Source organism: Porites lutea, chromosome 2 (assembly GCF_958299795.1).
Source record: "Porites lutea chromosome 2, jaPorLute2.1, whole genome shotgun sequence".
Taxonomy (NCBI): domain Eukaryota; kingdom Metazoa; phylum Cnidaria; class Anthozoa; order Scleractinia; family Poritidae; genus Porites; species Porites lutea.
Window position 1 is genome coordinate 42,071,855 of NC_133202.1, and position 18,760 is coordinate 42,090,614.

An 18,760-nucleotide genomic window follows, 5' to 3' on the forward strand; every position below is an offset into this window, starting at 1 on the left:
TCACGCACATTGGCGTGGAGACAACAAATGTGAAGCGGCAAAAACCAATTAACTTTTTGCCGTTCTTTTAAGTTTTTAAACCTTAGCGGCAAAAAAATTCGCTGCTCTTTTAAGGCGGCAGAAACAATAACCCTTTTCGCTCTTTTTCAAGTAGGACTCTTTTTGTTTTGCAACCTGTTTTAAGATGAACCAGAAAAAATTTATTTTCAACCATGGCTTCGCCTTTTGAAACCGAGGGAACTTTCCTAACGCAAGAACAAGCAGACCATATTAACGAGAGGCATGTTTTAAAACATGAACATGTGAGAGCGTCGAAGTTTGAGTCACAAATTGATTTAGTCGATTTGTTAAAGACTGTCTCCGAACTCACCTGGGAAGAAAACAGCGAAGACGTGTCCGTCATACACGAGGGATGGAACGAATATCATGGGCACTTCTATTTGTTCGTGTTTAAACTAAACCGGCAAATTGGTGCAGATCCGGATGGCTTTCCTGCCAAACACCTCGCTGTGTATTATTCTGAGAAAGTACCAGGCGAAAAATGGCAAATAATCTCAGCCTGCCCATTTAACTTCGCCTACCATAGTAAATTTCTGAGTAGGAAGAACAGATCCTACTAATTCGTCTTTTGACGAACCCACAAACGGTTTTTTTAGAAACCACCACATGATTTAAAGTCAATGACCAATAAAGAGAAAGACTAGTTTTATTTTGTAGTAAACTTTCGTCGGGAAAGGGCTTAGCGCAAAGCGTTAAGCGTTAGTACCGACGACAGGTAAATTTTCATTACGTTAAAGCTTACGGGTTCAGTTCTCTCTTTCTGGTCTTCTTTTTTCTAAGACCTAGGAGCAATATTATTTTTAGCTGACTCAGCAAGTTTTTCATGCAAATTTGAAGCGAACATGTATCAGCATACGAAACCATTCACTGGAACGCGTTTCTTATAAAACTACACACACACACACACATTCTAGGAACTTTTAGATTGCTCACGCTGTAAAGATGTCAACATCTAAGGAAGTCGGGGATGCTTGGTATGGCTGTCAGACAGAAATAAAACATCTCAAGGCTCATATTATCACACTGAAAGAGACTTCGAATCCTCAAACGAAAAGAGATGAGAAGACAACAAAGAGAGAAGAAGAGCGACGCTGAGAAGAAAGAAGTGAAAAAAGAAGAGAAGACTTTGATCTACGATAATATGGTCGGGGACCTAGATATCTTATGCGCTATATGTCAACGCCGTCTGAAAACACTGTAATAAATTACTTTTAGCATTAGATCTTTATTTTTCTTTGAATAGCTTGTAGCGGCATGGTAGCGAAATGTAAGGTACGGGGATCAAAACCTCGGTATGCCCTGTTTTTCTTTAATAGAGACTCTATGGCCGAATGGATAAGGCGCTTGACTACGGATCAGGAGATTCCAGGTTCAAGTCCTGGTAGAGTCGTTTTTTCAGAAAACGTTCCGAAAAAGTTCCGAGTCCTCTCCGAGCGCCATCTTGAATTTTTAATTTGATTGACAACTTTGAACAATAGCCTTAAAACAATAGCGGCGGCGGCATCCTTTGAGCGCCCCAGTGCCGTCTATCACTACTAAACACTGCAACTATATTTTTTAAAATGCAGACTTTGTCTGCAACTTAACATAACTAGTTACCTGTTCAAAAGCAATTTAGCAATGCTTTTCCGTCCAGAATTCACAGCAATTTGCTCCGGATCCAGTTGAATACCTTCATGCTCTTTGTAGTCACGAACATAGTCTGCTTTCTGCTCCTTGGTTTCAATACCAGTGGGCCATCCGGCGCTTTCCTGCTTCAATTTCAACCATGTATTCACGTACCCTGCAAATAGACCTTCACGCCTATTTTCTTCCGGAAAATGCCACACCTCATGGATCTTCACAATCTGATATCCTTTCTCGACTGCCTTCTGCAATTCTGGTGTGCAGCAAGTACCTTTTAGCATTCGCTGTTCTCGGGTGTGACCACACGTTGGACCGCTCCAGCAATGGTTTTTCTAACTCTTCGGCAACACAAGACCTGGAAAGAGGAAAAGTAAGGGGGTGGTACAAGCGTTCCGGAGCAAGGATATCGACTTGAGCGATACCAAAATAATCATCAATGTTCTGGTTGTCTGGTTGGTACAGGATGCGCGGGAATCCCACTGGTTAAGTGCCATATTTGTTAATGCTTGGGTACAAGCTGGTGAAATCAACATAACTGATATCTTCGCCCTCCTCTGCTTTGGCGTACAGCGTAGCGGCGCCGGTTTGGCCACCAAAAAACGGGTCTCGCGGTTCAAGGGGTGGAACCAATTTAAACATTTCCAGGAAGGCTTGCAGCTCAGGATCGGTTTGTTTCTGTCGGGCAAAGTCGCACCCCCACATTTCAATGACGGTGTAACCAGCGTCTCAAAGAAGAGCAGTTTTCTTCAGTGTGGCTTCGTAGACTTCGAACACCGTTCGGTCTGGATGACAGAATCGCTTCATATTGCCTTGCTTCGGGTAACATTTTCGGCAGCCGTGATAAATGCATCCGTGGTACTCGTAGACCGTATTGGTAGCTGCATGATAGCCATCCACATTGTAAGACTGAGCCGAGTGATGACTTTAGCTTCCCCATCCAGTGAATTTCGTACATGCTGAAAAATAAAAAATATATACCTTTGTTATTGTTTCCTGCGCAGTCCACAGATTATAATTTTACAGTCTGCATTGCTCCTTACATAGTCTAAAACATTTCACGAATTAAAATGTACAGTAAAACACTGCAAATAATTTTTCTTAAATGCAGACTTTTTACACAATTGTCTCATACATTTCCTTCTAATTTTTTATTTGTCTTATGCATTGACGTTTGCAAAGTATAAAACAACTCACGAATTGAAAAATCATGTAAAACACTGCAACTTACATTTTTAAAATGCAGACTTTGACTGCGACTAAAAAAATTCTTACCTGAATTCCGCCGCCAGTCTTAGCATTTTCAAACTCCAACCACTGCAATGCTTCGATGCTTTGGTTTTGCTGGTTATGACGCCAACCGCCGAGGGGTTCCAACGCAATGGTGTAAGGTTCCAAAAACTTTTTCTGGAACACTTTAAAGGTGGTGCTCGCAATTGTGACACATTCAATGGTGGGATTGATTCGTGTTAGCTCCAACATTTCGCTTCCGAATTTTTCCATGGACTGAGTTAAGACCTTCACATCACTTTTCAAGTAGGTGGACAGTTCTTTTCGGCAATCGAAGATCGCTCCGCTTTCGACTTTGTCTTTGTGCCAGGAGAAGAATTCCTTGCGCCGTTTTTCCGTCATGCGTTCAGGGTGGTATTCTTCCGCTTTGGGATATACACCAATGTAATCCAGCTTGTCTTTACAGATATACGAATACGGAAAGAACCCCTTGTGAGCTTCCGTCAAATTAAATGTGACAGGCAAGCGTTCCAATGGCATATTAAAAAAATTAAGCGAGTCGCGAAAAATCATGTTACCACACTGAAACGATAAAAATTTTGCACCCATACTCAACACTTTTTCCACCTTGTACCCCTTATCATACAGCAACTGCAAAATAAAAGAAGAATCAAACCCACGCATATTGTGTGCAAACACAAACACCTGCTGTTCCTTCAAATCTTCCATGACCGTTTTAGCCATCACATCATTCAACATATCCAAAGCCTTCCCTGCCTCGCGGTAGCTACCTCTCACATTCACATACTGCAGCCCACACAAACATCTTCAAAATCCCGATTCTCATCCAAACTACATTCAAAATCAATACAACAAACAAGGGGTGGCGGTTTCTCGTCTTCTTCTTTTTTGTTTTTCTCGGCTTTTTCTGCTTCGACCAGTTCTTCCAGAAGGGCTCGGTCTTCTTCGCTGAAGGCATCTGGTTGCGCTGTTAGAAGGTCGCTTAATTCAGATGTTAAAGGCTGAATATAACACTGATGGTTGGGCAAGACTTTGTCTCCACAGTTAGGGCATCGATATTCCCTGCAAACATGCTTCCTTTTCTTAGAATACTTGTATACTTTGCAACATTAAGGACACTTTTTAAACATGCCGCAAACGGTGCTTTGCTTGTGAGCGGTAAAACATTGTCGTCCGTAAAATGACCGACCACAGTCCTTACAGTAGACAAGTGCACGCTTGTTGTCTTTAAAATCAGGACATTTTCCGTTTTTTCTTCTACAAGCTTCACAGTTCTGTCGAGAACAATTGTGATGAGGCGATCTTCCTGATTGTAGCCTTTGTTACATTTGTGACAGTAATAGCCGCGATTGAGGAGAGCCGGCACGCTTCTTAATCCGTGAAAATGATGTTCGACTTTCAACAGACACAGCTTTTTCGGGGCAGAATCAAACGTCTCATCGTGGTACCAGAGAGCGCCACACACCCCTTCATAGATTTTAATCTGGTAACCTTGAGGGCCGAGATGTTCTTGAATTCGTTGAATTTCAGGTAATCCACACGGTCCTTCGGGAACACCGGTTTCTTGATGAAGCATGTAGGCCAGATGTCCCTGCTGCCCACGTCCTTGAGAAATGTTTTCATACTGCGGATCTTGATCCGCATAGGCTTTGGTCGATACCAATGCGCGGGCGAAACACAGGTCATCTTTGTTTTTGATTGTAATCACGTATCTTTTTGCCAGCAACTGTTCAAACGACTTTTTGCCAGGATTTTTTTTTCGGGGTCTACCCCCACGCTGTCGGTTCTTGAAAAACGACAGTTCAGCGTAAAATTCACCGTTGGCGGCATCGAAACTTTCCGCGGAGTTTAGCTGTTTGGCAAGTTTTTCCAACCATTGGCGCGTTAAAGGTGAACCTTGGATCCACTCGCTTAAAGGCAAACACATGATTTTCGAAGATCGTTTTGGAAAAGCTCCACACAGTAAGACAGTAAAAACTGAACGGCGCTCAAAGAGACGCGGCTTTGCTAACTTATCTGTGGAGCGCGTGTTTTCATGACATCATAATAGAGTCAAGTTCAAGGTTGCCCAAGTTTTCTAATTAATTTTTGGCTGAGTCAGCTACAAATAGTGTCATCTCTTTGTCTTTTTTCTAATTAATTGTTTGGCTAATTTCTTTTGTTCTTTTTCTAAGAAAAAACCCTTCACGCCTGAGCGTTCATTTGACAATCTCAGTTCATTTCTTTTTTTCCCCAAAGACACAAGTAAATTACACGCAAACTTAACTTTATTTCATTTTACCTCCCTTCGGTAAAATGTTACAATAAGATTCTTAAATAGTGCAATAAGAGGAACGTAATTTAGCCGCAAGTCAGCTAAGTCCTTTTTAAAGCACTTAATTACAAATGGGATTCAAGAAAAATAAATTAATACAACTCTTCATAATAATCGCGAAAAAACCAGGGAAATTCTAATTTTAGGTGAGCGTAGGTTCGCTCAAAACGTTCAATCATTGTTTCAATACCAGGAAAAAAAGGATTGTCAACAAGCTTTAAATCATCGATCGTTACATTTAAAATTGTGATACGAAAATCAGTTGTCTGCCTATTGATTTCGATCCACTCTGTAAAAGGATTTAGCGGGGAAAAACGGATATCTTGTAACACTTTTCTAAAACAAACCAAAAGATTGCATCATTCGTTGTTCAAGTGCCCGACGTCTTTCTAAAATATGTGTACCCCTATATAACTTTAAAATCTTACGGCGCTCCCTTTCAAAATTAACTCTTTCATATCGGTCATGTCTCATTTGACCTTCAACGGTTAATCCCTCAACACAAACTCTTAGGCACTGCGAGCAGGTTTCTCGATTGAAAGAAAGCCAATGGACCGATCTACAGTAGTGGCGATTCTTTATCTGGCGCAAACATTTTCTAAAGAGAACAAAAAAACTTACATAAATTCTAAGCGTCTATGAATAGGTGAATAATAATACTCTCGAATTAAACGCGCCTCTTTATTTTTATCAACAAATTTTTTCTGCCTTTTTAAACGCAAACCGTCTAATGTTAATTGGGTTGACCTAATTCTACTGCATTGTGAACACACAGGCACCCTAACATTAACGGGAATCCATTCTGTTGTATGGCAGTACATGTTCCATCTTCGAACTTTTAGTTGATTCAAACAATTTCTAATAATAAAAACATTTAACAAGCGCAATTAAAAACGTTTTTACAGTTCAATCATACAACATTTGGTCTTCACACTTAACCATGTGCAGTCTTTAATCCAAAACAGGGATTCCAGAATCGGTCTAAAAACACAACATTAACTAAAGTAAATTGTCGATTTGTTTCCACAATCGATTTAAAAACGCAACATCGCTTGGGTATATTTTTGAGCTTGAAAACAATGTTTCGATAAAACACAAATCTGCATAGACAAACCTGAAATTGACGCGATGTTCTTCTCGAAAGCGATTCCTGTCTTCAAGGTATTGCTGCTGTTGTAGTTGTTGGGCAACTGGATGCCATGGTACTAGGAAGGTTTCTGCCATTAGTCCTTTATTCGGAACTGCGTCAATGGCGAGCTGATATAATGTCTTCATCTTGGAAACAGGAACAGCAACGGATTGGTAGTCTTGATACTGTGAAGAACAGAGCGGAGTGACTTTTCGCAAACTTAGCCTTGCTTTATGCTGTTCATGGGAGATTCACGCTCTTTGGTGCAGGGACAACAAATGCGGCGCAGCAAAAACCAATTACCTTTTCGCGGCGCTTTCAAGTTTTAAACCTTAGCGGTAAAAAGGTTCGCTGCTCTTTTAAGTTTAACGGTGGACGGCAAAAACAATTACCCTTTTCGCTCTTTTTGAAGTTGAACTCCTTTTGTTTTCAACTCTGTTTTAAGATGAATCAGAAAAAATTTTATTTTCAACGATGGCTTCGGCTTTTGAAACTGAGGGAGCTTTCCTAACGCAAGAACAAGCAGATCATATTAATGAGAGGCATGTTTTTAGAAAAGAACATGTAAAAACCTCTTTATTTTCTTCACACTTGAATTTAGTCGACTTGTTAAAGGATGTATTGAAGCTGACCTGGGAAAAGGACGACGAAAACGTGACATTATTAGATGAAGGTTGGAAAGAATGGCACGGACATTTTTATTTGTTCGTGTTTAAAGTCAACAAGCAAATCGGTGTGGATCCTGAAGGCTTTCCCGCGAAGCACATTGCTGTGTATTACTCCGAAAAAGTAGCAGGTGAGAAATGGAAAATAATATCGGCCTACCCATTCACCTTCACATACCACAGCCAATTTCTAAGTAGGAAATACAGATCCTACTAATTCGTCTTTTGACGAACCCACAAACGGTTCTTTTAGGAACCACCACATGATTTAAAGTCAATGACCAATAATGAGAAAGACTAGTTTATTTTGTAGTAAACTTTCGTCGGGAACGGGCTTAGCGCAGTGCGTTAAGCGTTAGTACCAACGACAGGTAAATTTTCATTACGTTAAAGCTTACTGGTTCGATTCTCTCTCTTTCTCTCTTTCAGGTCTTTTTTTCTTTTTAACACATAGCTCATTGTAGCTGACTCAGAGAGTTTACATGCAAATTTTGAAGCGCGCGTGAATTAGCATACGAAACCACTGAGTGGAACGCGCTCATATATCTCTCGTTCTCATTTTTCTAATGCACACACTTTAAACATGTCTACAGATAAGGAGCTCGGCGATGCTTGGTTTGGTTGTCAGGCTGAAGTAAAATATCTGAAGGCTGTCTTAAATCTTAAAGAAGCTCACATTCTCTCAGTCAAAAAGTATATTCGAACCCTCAAAAGAAAAGAGATGAGGAGACAACAAAGAGAGAAGAAGAGAGACGCTGAGAAGAAAGAAGTGAAAAAAGAAGAGAAGACTTTGATCTTCGATAATATGGTCGGCGACATAAATCTCTTATGCGCTAAATGTCAACGCTATCTGAAAACACTGTAATAAATTACTTTTAGCATTAGATCTTTATTTTTCTTTGAATCGCTTGTAGCGGCATGGTAGCGAAATGGTGATCGCACCGGGCTCATAACCCGAAGGTACGAGGATCAAAACCTCGCTATGCCCTGTTTTTTCTTTGATAGAGACTCTATGGCTGAATGGATAAGGCACCTGACTACGGATCAGGAGATTCCAGGTTCAAGTCCTGGTAGAGTCGATAAAAAATTTTTGGAAGCACAGAGTTTCGATCTCTGAACCTCTCACTTGCAAAGCGAGCGCTCTACCGATTGAGCTATACCCCCCGTTCTCTTCTTACACATTCAACAAGAACGTTTTTACCGAACATGCGCTACTGCGCATGCGTCGTGCGCAATTGGTGAGAGACGAACATTGTCCCACATGTCTAAGCCATCACCTTTATCCACATATATAACATCTCTTTTACACATGTGAAAATAACTAAGAAAATACAGCGGCATCCTTTGAGCCCTCCGAGCGCTCTTCGAGCGCCATCTTGAATTTTTAATTTGATTGACAACTTAGAACAATAGCCTTTAAACAATAGCGGCGGCGGCATCCTTTGAGTTGCCAAGTGTCCACCCTTACTACTCGTTTTGGTTCAGAAAAGTGGGCAGCGAAAGCCCTCCCCCCTCCCATATCCCCTCCAATTGCACAGTTCCTGGTTTTAATTAATTTCTTAAAGCAGGACAAGGTTGTTTGATTGACATATTAGGGCCTTTATCTCTACTATTCTGTCGATGGTTTTGCCAAGCTGAAAATAATTCAATGCTAACAACCAGTCACACCGATGTGTTCCTGTTTGTAGTGATAATAATGGTGCCTTAATGTTGTTTTACAACAGTTGATAAATGAACATCATCCTTTTAAGCCAGATATATAGGATACCAAGGTGGACGGCTAGGCAACATAATATGGAAATACATGAAAGGTACTTTCTTGCAAAAATTATGAACATTTATTTCCGATAATACAACGCAACTTTGTGCTTGAAGAGCAACATACGCCATTTACAAAATGCAAAACATTAAAAACAAGGAAAAACATTGCATAAGGATTTTGGAAAAATTAAAGCAGACAAAATTTAACCGGGGCTGCTGGCTGCAGGCTACAAACATTATCGACACTATAAACAAACATCACCAGGGGGTTATGTAGCCAATGTTTCTCGTAAAAACAACTATAAAGTACTGTACTACAAGGTTGCAAGTGTTGAGCCATCTTAGTCTGAAACAGAAATATTGTCCATACTAGAGTGCGTAGGAACAGATGGCTGATGCATTGAATTGGCTGACATCCCTAGGTAATTTTGCTCCCAATTGTCATTAGGAGCATAATGAATAGGTCCCGTAGAAACATGCTCATGACCTAATATTAATCTTAAAACATTCATCTCATGTTCTCTTTCCGAACGTCGCCGTTCATTTTCCAATTGTGCTTGCTTTATCTGAAAATCTATCTCTCGCTTGTGCCGATCTTCTTCAGCTTTCAGGTACCTGTATTAAAAATATAAAATTGAAATTTTCAAAAAACTTCACACCCAAAATATTTGTTTAATGGGACTTTATCCTTCTCGAGCTGGTTGTTCCAAATCTCACCTGAACTAACCTCTGATTAAGCCTAAGTGTCGGTTAAAAATGCTAAAATTGAGTTAGCTAATTAGTGGAGCTGAGAACGTAATTCAAAGCCCGATGAGAGGCCGATTAGTTATTTGCCATGTTATAGGTTAGCACTTGATGTAAAACCCCTTATATTGTCGCCCGTTTTGGAGATGTATGAAATTTAGCCCACCAATTAGAGTCAGATTGGCATTAATCAGCCTTTAAGCAATGCAATCTAATTTGTTTACCAATTAAATCCTGGATCAGCGCTAATTGCGGTTTTGAACAACAGGGCCCTGAGGATTTGTAGTTTCTAGCTAAAACAAACAGTGTTGTAGCAGTTTTGATTGATAACATAAAGGTAGATTTACCTTTCTGTTTCGTGTTTTGATATCTGAGTAAATCTTTCACAAAACACATCGAGGCTCTTTTCCATGTTTGATCTTTTACGCTTTGTGTTGGGTGCTTTTGATCTGATCTTACAATCTTCCTGATCTTTAGGCTTATGTTCTTCCTCATTTCCCTGCATAGTTGTGTCCTCAGTGCACAGCAGCACTGAAAAATGATCATGAAATAAAAGAGGGAAACAGTAATTACATGGTTACAAGGAATTATGAAACACCACTGTGCCTAGTCAGTACCACATTTAAATATATGTATGTGACTCTACCCCATTCAACCAGTATCTTTCCTTCTTTCTCCATCTGCAAAGTGCAAGCAAGACAGAAGGGAATAGAGTTGATACGGAGAGGGAAAGGGAGAAGGGGGAAACAGACTGTGAACGTGGTTGCTTGTGCCCTTGTTGCTCATCCGCCATTAATATTACATGGCAGGGCTTACAAAGTGCATCAAGTATCACCTAACTGAATACGGTCTGCAGGTATGAACCTATGTTTTAAGAACCTGCTAGCCTGAAATTTCTTAGTTGGACCCCCTCTAAACAAGAACCTGTTGACTCTAAAAATTTGAAACAGGTCCTTATTTTCTAAAAACTTAAAAATGTGTGCACTTTGGCAAATAAGATCAATTGACATTGATAGCTCTCGTGGAGACCAGTTCTCCTCTGAGACAATTTATATAAGGCATACGGAAAAACCTACCTGCCGCATAAGAGAAAGGACAAATACCACTACATTGTACTACCTACAATGTGATTTTTTTCTTCAGAAAATAAGAACCTTTTCAAGAACCTAAATAACTTAAATATCTGTTAATTGTCATCTATGCCAGAACCTGTTTAGGCAATATGTCAAAATGGAAGATTATTACTCGCGTGGTTTTACTGTACTGTAATTTGATACACACCTTGCTCTTGAAACGGGGTTCATGGTCGAGAACCATCATAAGAGACGTCATTATCATGATTGTCATTGTCACCTAGAGGAAAATGCAAAAACACTTAACAAAAATGGAAAGTGGTCTATCTCACTATAGAGCTATAGAGTAAATTATTAGAAGGGCCTATTACAAACTGTCATCATCATCATCATCAATCTTTATTTATACACGAAATCGTATCATTTTACATGGTCTTCCTAGGAATCGTTTTTAAAACTAGACTAAAATACTCTAAGAAACTATTTACTATAATGTTAAAAATACAAAAACTTGCATTATGAATAATAAGAGTTGCAATGGGTCATGGTGTATTAGAAAAATCTTTCCCATGAATTGAAGTTTTAAAAACATTTAAAGGAGAACTGAAGTAAAAAAATAACCATTTTTTAAATTAATGCTTAAGACCCGAACATTAATGTTTGACGTCTTTTTTGTGATTTTTTGCCTTTTTTCCCACTCGAAAAAATGGTTTTGCTCGCTGTTATGGGCCTTTAGCATTGCGGCTCAGAATCGGCCCGTCAGCGGTTGTTTTCGAAGCGTGTGACGTCACGTATGGGGAAGAAAGGGGATGCTCCACAAAAAGCCTATTGAAGGTCTTTTAAGCTGAAGAACCCAAGCTCGATGTCCAGCTGTCTTCAAGGGAAAATTGTACCGAAAATGCCAAGGATAGCATATTCTAACAGTTTGCCACACTCTTTACTGTATAGGCTTAATCTTTAAATTCGGAGATCTCCTCGGGATAAAAGTGTGGATGAGGCGACGTTGGCGCGACACTGTAAACAAGAACCGCGTAGGTAACTTAGGTTTACTGTACATCTGTTTGAAAGACGTACGTGTAGCAGAAATATTAACAAAGTAAAAATATGAAATTTGTACATCAAGGATTTTAATTGCTTGCAGCAACTTGTAAGCGTCGATTTATTTTGTAATTAAACATTCTCTTCTTTACTGATTTTGGTCAATTAAAGTGTTCCCTTTATTACGGGCTGTACAGGTTACAAACTTTCCCGCTGGTGGCATTTATTTATTATTTGTAGACGCACCGGCAGAAGTTGCCATAATTTAATGTTTTAATGAGGTTATATAGTATGAAACTGGATCGTTTCGACGGTGTTCTGTGTTATTCTCGATCAGCTCAAAGGGCACAATGACGGAGCACTATTCTACAAAGCACGTTTGTTTGAACATGGCGCAAGTTGGCGATAAGTGAGTCCAACCTTTCGTAATTCTTGAGAGTTACGAGGAGAAATTTTCCGGTATTGCACAACGCGAACCGTATAAATAAAGCTATTCGTAGCACAAGGTTTACTTTCTATCGTTGTGTTCGTTGTCTTTCGTAGTTAGTACTGTTATCGGGATATTCTAAATCTTTCATCATGGTCTACTGTAGCGCTGTGGGTTGCAATAATGATTCTCGATATGTTGGTAGAAAGCAAGGGGTAAGCTACCACAGATTTCCCACTGATGATAAGCTCTTGAAAGAGTGGCTGGCGAAATTATCCCGGCTAGATCTTGTTGTTACAAAAGATTCCAGGGTATGTTCGTTTCACTTCGAACCTGAATGCTACGAGCGTGACCTAAAAGCTGAACTTCTTGGACTTAAATCTACCCAACATCATTTGAAGCCAGATGCAGTGCCAACAATTTTCGACCACCGTCCGAAAAAGAAGCTGAGACTATCATCTGAGAGGCGCCTCCAGGAGAGATCTAAACAAGAGGTAAGGATTGTCAATTCGCATTAAAAAAAAAAAGAGTTTGCGTGCTGATCTTATGGTAGACTATTATCCACGGATGTTAATAAACGCGGTCACGCAATGTTAAATCCTGCAATAATGAAAAGGCCCTTTGCTGTATTTTCTCATTGGAATATTAATCATTTTCTAAATCTGGGTTGGTGATAGAGGCTAATTCCTTCTATTGCAGTTCATTAGCTCTGTGACATCCTCTCACCTTGCCCTACCTGTTGCTGTTGGAGAACCTAGTACTTCAAGTGCATGTGACCAAACAGCCAGCCCCAGTGAACAAGTTCTTGAGGAACCTGAGAATGTGAACATCGCATCGGTTCCTACTAGCTCGCCTATAGAGACGCATGATTTTGGATGTCAAGTTAACACTCGAGGAGAGAGTCTTATGCTGAAATCAGTAGGGACCCAAACACCTGACTTCTTTGGTCTTTGTGACCAGTACACTCAGACGGAACCAGGACTTTTTGATGGGGAAGCCTGGTTCTTTAACACTGAAGAAGAACCAGGCAGTGAAAATGAGAGTATTGAAAATGTATCCCCTCACAAAGACCCATCGTATATCCCCTCTAAAAGTGAGGAAAGTGATGAGGATGAGGAGGAAGAAGTTTCAATGTCAGTACCATCAAAGTTGAAACCTCAAACTCCCCAAAATGATAGCAAATTCCTAGTATTTATGGAACAATTGGATGAACTTTTGCATCGATGCCCTACATGTGGGGCAGTAGTAAGCAAAAGAGAAACGTCCACTCGGGGAAGTCAACTATGTGTAACCCTAAAATGTAAAAATGGGCACATAAAATTTTGGAAGAGTCAACCCATGCTCAAAGGGATGGCTGCTGGAAACTTGTTACTGGCTTCAGCAATTTTACTAAGTGGAGCAACGTACACAAAAATAGCATCTTTATCTGAAATTTTGAACTGGAAAACTTTTAGTGAAAAGACATTTTACAACATTCAAAATATGTACTTATTTCCTGTAATTAATGAAGCTTGGCAGGCAGAGCAAAATTCTGTTTTCAGTGAGCTTGAAATTGAAGACTTGTGGCTGTCTGGAGATGGTCGATGTGACAGTCCCGGACACAGTGCTAAATATGGGACATACACCATGATCGATCAATTCAGTGACAAGATAATTGACTTTCAAATTGTTCAGGTTAGTGAGGTGACTAGCAGCAACGCAATGGAAAGGGAGGGGGTTCAAAAGATGTATGGAGAATATTCATGACAGAGGAGCCAACATAAAAGTAGTCGCCACAGATCGCCATGTCAGTATACGGTCTGATATGAAAAAGAATTTTCCACATGTACAACACCAGTTCGATGTTTGGCATGTAGCAGAAAGTATCACTAAAAAACTCACAGAAAAGGCCAAGAGGAAAGAATGTAGTGACCTTTTCCCCTGGATCAAGTCAGTCTCTAACCATCTTTGGTGGTGTGCAGACACTTGCGAGGGGGATAAGAATCTCTTACGTGAGAAGTGGATCTCCATTGTCCACCACTCAGCCAACATCCACTCATGGGGCAGTGCTGACTTGTATCATGAATGTCCCCACCCACCCATCCCTAGAGAGGAGGCAAGGACAAAGCGGTGGCTTCGTCCTGGTTCCCCTGCGCACGAGGCTCTTAAGGAGGTTGTTTTTGACAAAACCCTCCTTAAGGACATCGAGCAATTAACGCTAAACTGCCACACTGGAACACTGGAAGTGTACCACAGTGTACAACTCAAGTACCTTTCCAAGCGGCAGCACTTCTCATACAAGGGCATGGTTGCTCGCACACAGTTAGCAGCCCTCGATCACAATGCTAACACTGGGAGGCAGCAAGCTACTGTTTCAAGGGGCGAGAATGAGGGGGAACTGAGGTACAAGGTTGTGTTCCCAAAGCAAACGAAGGAATGGGTTGCAAAACCTATCATGGAGAAGACAACAAGAGAACACTTAAAACCCATGCTTGATTCAATAGTGGCAAGGAAGTTGCAAGATGCTGCTGATCGGAGCGCAACACTCACAGCACCTCACATCCCACGTAACATTGCTACAAAACCTCGGCCTGCCAAGGCAGATGTCATTGCAAAGCACACATCAAGATTTCCTGATTCTATATAAACACACAAATACATATTTTATTGTTGTAATACCAAAAAGTGCAATGTATGTATAATACAGGTTAGCTTTAAGTGTTTTGATTGAATTCAATCATATTATTAATTTTGGTTTTTCTATCAATCTTAATCCTTACTCTCTTGGGAGTGGCTAAACTCTAGTCCAAAACTTTTCAAACTCTAATATGTCAATTCACAAAAAAGGACTTATTTTCACCAGTAAAGAGATGTACCTGAAGAAATTTCACTTGAATGGCACCTCAGTTCTACCCGAACAAATTTAACTTGAATGGTCACCTCACAGAATTTCATGCACAGAGTTACGTTCGTGATTTAAAAATACATTGACTCTAGGGAGAATAAGGGTTAAGATAAATATTTACATGTCAAGATTACATCAAAGAGGAGACAAATTTCGCAGATGTCCGACACAAGTCATGCTTTAATCATTTTTTTTTTTCACTGATAAAAAATCCGGCTGATTGCTCATACAAAATTGAATTTAAGTACTGAATATTACTGTATTACTACGACCGAAAAATTTTCCATAACTGCTTTGCAACCTACAGGATTTCACTTATAATAACAAAATGCTGTTGATTGTCCGGTCAAGATTTTATTTTCGAAAAATACTGAAAATTATTGTTAAAACTCGCTGAAATATTTCAATTACTATTTTGCAACCTTCTAATTATTCAATAACCAATTACTTTAAATTTAAAAGGAAATGCAACAAAATGGATTGAAGCAAAACATCACAATTTTTATACAGATAAGCTTAATTTTTATTTTTTTAGTTAGACAATGTACATGCATTTGCGAAGGATGAAACGATCTGCCAGGATTTTTATGCCCGGTTGTCATAAGGTAAAACAATGTTTACACGCCAAGACCAGGATTGTTTACCTTGAAACTAACTTAGCTCGAGTTCTGCTTCCTTGAACCCGGCATATTGTCCAGTTTCATCAGGAAACTCGTGTCGAATGGCTTTCACAACACACGCTGGAATCACTCGCCGATTTTTCTTTCCTAAGGCGCCATGTGCCCACCATGTAAACTGGCGATAAGCTGCTAAGCGCCAAGTTCTAGGAAAATTGAAAAAGCAAAATAAGCATAAATAGAAAATATTTACAGAGTACATGCTTGGTGGTACGATCCTTCGGGCCAAAAAAACAAAAAAAACAAAGCAACAACTCACCTGTTCTCAATGAGATCCGGCAAGGGATTACAGCGTATGTTGTGAATTGCCACTAGAGCAGTATTTAACACGTCAGTATCAAGGCAAACAATCCTGAATTTGGCGTGCTCCGTAATACATCCAACTCCTAACAGACAAAAACAAATAATAAATAATCGTTTGGACCGCGATGTCCTTCTCAGTATTCTTAGTGTATACATCGAGGGAAAAGAAGAAACCTAAAACAAAAACAAACCTGATTCATCGAACTTTTGATTCAGTTCCGCCAGTTCTTGGCAACAAAAACACTCTTCCTCCGTTGCCATTGCCACGCATTCTTCACAAGAGCACCATTCGGTGCTGCCGATTCTTCCTCTCGCATCTCGTTGATTTGTATCACCGGACTCACTTTCTTCCTCCAGATCGATTGGTTCTTGGCCAGGAGGACACGTGGGTTCAAACTGAAATGGTTGAACTCCGCTCATTACGTTAAATCGATATTTTTTACTGAAACAGACGCTGCGAGGAGATCCAAAGGTTGATGCTATAAGAACGCGCTACTGTGCGATTGCGAGCCTTCCCCATACCTTACGTCATAACATGCCGCTGACAGTTAAGATGAGCCCACGATGATCGGGCCCAAAAGGCGCGAAAACCAAGACTTCAAACCGATTTTTTGAGCAAAAAATAATAAACGAACCAGAAGAAAGAGCAAAACTCAATTTTTTACACCTACAGCCACCTAAAAAAAAATACAAAAATGGACGGATTTTTTACTTCAGTTCTCCTTTAAACTAGGCGGTTTTCTAATCTCTGAGGGAATCTTGTTCCACAGAACAGATGCTCTGTAGTGTAGGCTCCCTTATGCAGACTGAGCTCTGGGTCTGGGGACATAATAATTTAACTCAAAATTTCTAAGATTGTGTGAATGTACATTTGAGGTGTTGGTAAAGATCCGCCTCAGTTACGATGGGGAAAGATTATTATGGATTTTATACATTGTCACAGCCAACTGTTTAAGTCTTACATATTCTAGCCTTTCCCAGCCAAGCTCATCCAACAAAACACTTGAGCGAACGTCGTAGTTAGAAAAGATGAGAATTCTAGCAGCCCTATTCTGCAGCTTTTGAAATTTGTATGCTAGTCCCTTATTGACATTACCCCATACGGCACCACAGTAATTAAAATATGGCATTACCAGTGCATTGTACATATTCACTCTAGTATTTAATGGTATAAAATGACTTACACGCCCTAAGATAGCAATACCAGCGGATGTTTTCTTTGAAATGGTATGAATGTGTGGGCGCCAGTTCTCAGATTCATCAATTTGAACTCCAAGGGATTTATGTTTAATTACTCTTTCTAAGGGTGTATTATTGACTTTGACTGTGAAGTCACTATTTATTTGGGGTAACTTAAATTGGCTCCCTATAAGCATGTATTTAGTCTTCTTAACATTTAAAGTTAATTCGTTTGCTGACAGCCATGACTCGATTAAATTCATATCATAATTCATTTTATGTTCAAGGACATATCGGTCTTCTGCAGATGTGGTAAGGGTAGTATCATCTGCATACATTCTGAGTTTTGAAAACAAATTACATGAAGGGAGATCATTAATATAAATAGTGAATAAGAGAGGGCCTAAAATAGACCCCTGTGGAATACCACATGTTATATTACAGAAATCAGATTGAACTCCATCAATGAACGTGTGTTGCTTTCAGTCAGATAGATAGGACTGGAACCAGTTAAGAGATTGAGAACTGACCCCATAGAGTTTAAGCTTTCCCAGAAGGATAGCATGATCCATGGTATCAAAAGCTTTTTTCAAGTCCAAGAATATCACACCATTTAAGAGACCGTTGTCAATATTCCATAGCCATTCATTCGTAGCCTCAAGTAAAGCTGTTTCAGTGGAAAACATAGGTCTGAAGCCAGATTGTGTTAACAAGTTATTATTATTTAAATATTCATATACTTGATTAGCCTGAATTTCATCCGATTACTTCGAGTCGTTATTACTCCCTCAGTAACGTCTGAATCGACCGGCCGTTAATGCCGTCCAGTGACGTCACTACCCGAAAATTAATTTATGCAAATGTATCAGTTCCCGCTTTTCCCGCGCTAAATGTCACCAGGGAGGGTTTCAGTCTGGGTTTCTGCGAGCGAGTCTTTAAAGCCGCAAAAACGATGTAATCGCTCATAAAATGAAGTGCGAAGTATGTCTACAACCCGTTTTAAAAGCAACTGACAGATACGCCATATCTGGAAAAAGCATTTCGTGCAGTTGGTTAGAGGAAGAATTAAAGTTGTTGAAAATCCCGCACCAAAGCGATGGCTTCTTGTGCAAGGCCTGTCGGAGGAGAGTCGAAAAATACAGAAAAATTAAAGAAAATCTTAAAAAGTGTGAGGAGGAGATTAGAAGCTTAAGCTGCTCGAGTGCCTGCATCAAAGAAAACACACAAAAGGAAGAAAACACCGAGTTAGACAGCCCACTTGCAAGCCCGGCGAAGAAGAAACGTCGCATTTTATACCCTGACATAAGCTTAACTAGTTTCGCAGATTTCGCCCCTTTAAGCGCCAGTACACCGGAGAAAGCTATTCTGCCCGACCCGCCTCCTTTTCGATTGACCCAGGAAAAGCCAAAGAGAATAGTTAAGGTAAGAGAATTACCGATCAACGATCTTTTTGTCATTATCCCTTAACTCTTATTTTTGGTAGAAAACAACTACAATACAAGCACGCACCTTGCACGCAACGTTGGTCTTTAGTCAAGCTTAACTATGTTTAAAAACAACATCTTTTGTTACTATTAAAAGGTTAGAGAAACCTAAAATCATTCCATTTTAGTTCATTACATCGCCATAACA

The 18,760-nt window shown here is 39.9% G+C and overlaps 1 protein-coding gene, 3 non-coding genes and 1 pseudogene across 4 annotated transcripts; 3 read left to right on the top strand and 2 right to left on the bottom strand.

The window, feature by feature from the left end:
* The first annotated feature begins 1,377 nt into the window (after window positions 1–1,377).
* On the top strand, window positions 1,378–1,450 carry Trnar-acg (transfer RNA arginine (anticodon ACG)). Its single transcript has one exon. It is a non-coding gene; the product is annotated as a tRNA-Arg (tRNA).
* A 6,598-nt stretch (window positions 1,451–8,048) lies between these two features.
* On the top strand, window positions 8,049–8,121 carry Trnar-acg (transfer RNA arginine (anticodon ACG)). The gene has a single exon. It is a non-coding gene; the product is annotated as a tRNA-Arg (tRNA).
* A 12-nt stretch (window positions 8,122–8,133) lies between these two features.
* Window positions 8,134–8,206, bottom strand: Trnaa-ugc (transfer RNA alanine (anticodon UGC)). Its single transcript has one exon. It is a non-coding gene; the product is annotated as a tRNA-Ala (tRNA).
* A 3,011-nt stretch (window positions 8,207–11,217) lies between these two features.
* LOC140927034 (uncharacterized) lies at window positions 11,218–14,766 on the top strand (annotated as a pseudogene).
* A 477-nt stretch (window positions 14,767–15,243) lies between these two features.
* On the bottom strand, window positions 15,244–16,666 carry LOC140927033 (P2X purinoceptor 7-like). Its single transcript, XM_073376697.1, has 3 exons — window positions 16,141–16,666; window positions 15,906–16,032; window positions 15,244–15,792 (listed from the first exon to the last, which is right to left on the bottom strand). The coding sequence occupies exons 1-3, from the start codon at window positions 16,367–16,369 to the stop codon at window positions 15,621–15,623; spliced, it is 528 nt and encodes a 175-aa protein (XP_073232798.1). The 5' UTR covers window positions 16,370–16,666; the 3' UTR covers window positions 15,244–15,620.
* Window positions 16,667–18,760: the final 2,094 nt, after the last annotated feature.

Coding starts and splice junctions, on each gene's coding strand:
- LOC140927033 (XM_073376697.1), bottom strand. CDS start 16,369: ATGAGCGGAGTTCAACCATTTCAGTTTGAACCCACGTGTCCTCCTGGC. Junction 16,033..16,140: donor TCAAAAGTTCGATGAATCAG/GTTTGTTTTTGT, acceptor TTTGTCTGTTAG/GAGTTGGATGTATTACGGAG. Junction 15,793..15,905: donor CCGGATCTCATTGAGAACAG/GTGAGTTGTTGC, acceptor CAATTTTCCTAG/AACTTGGCGCTTAGCAGCTT.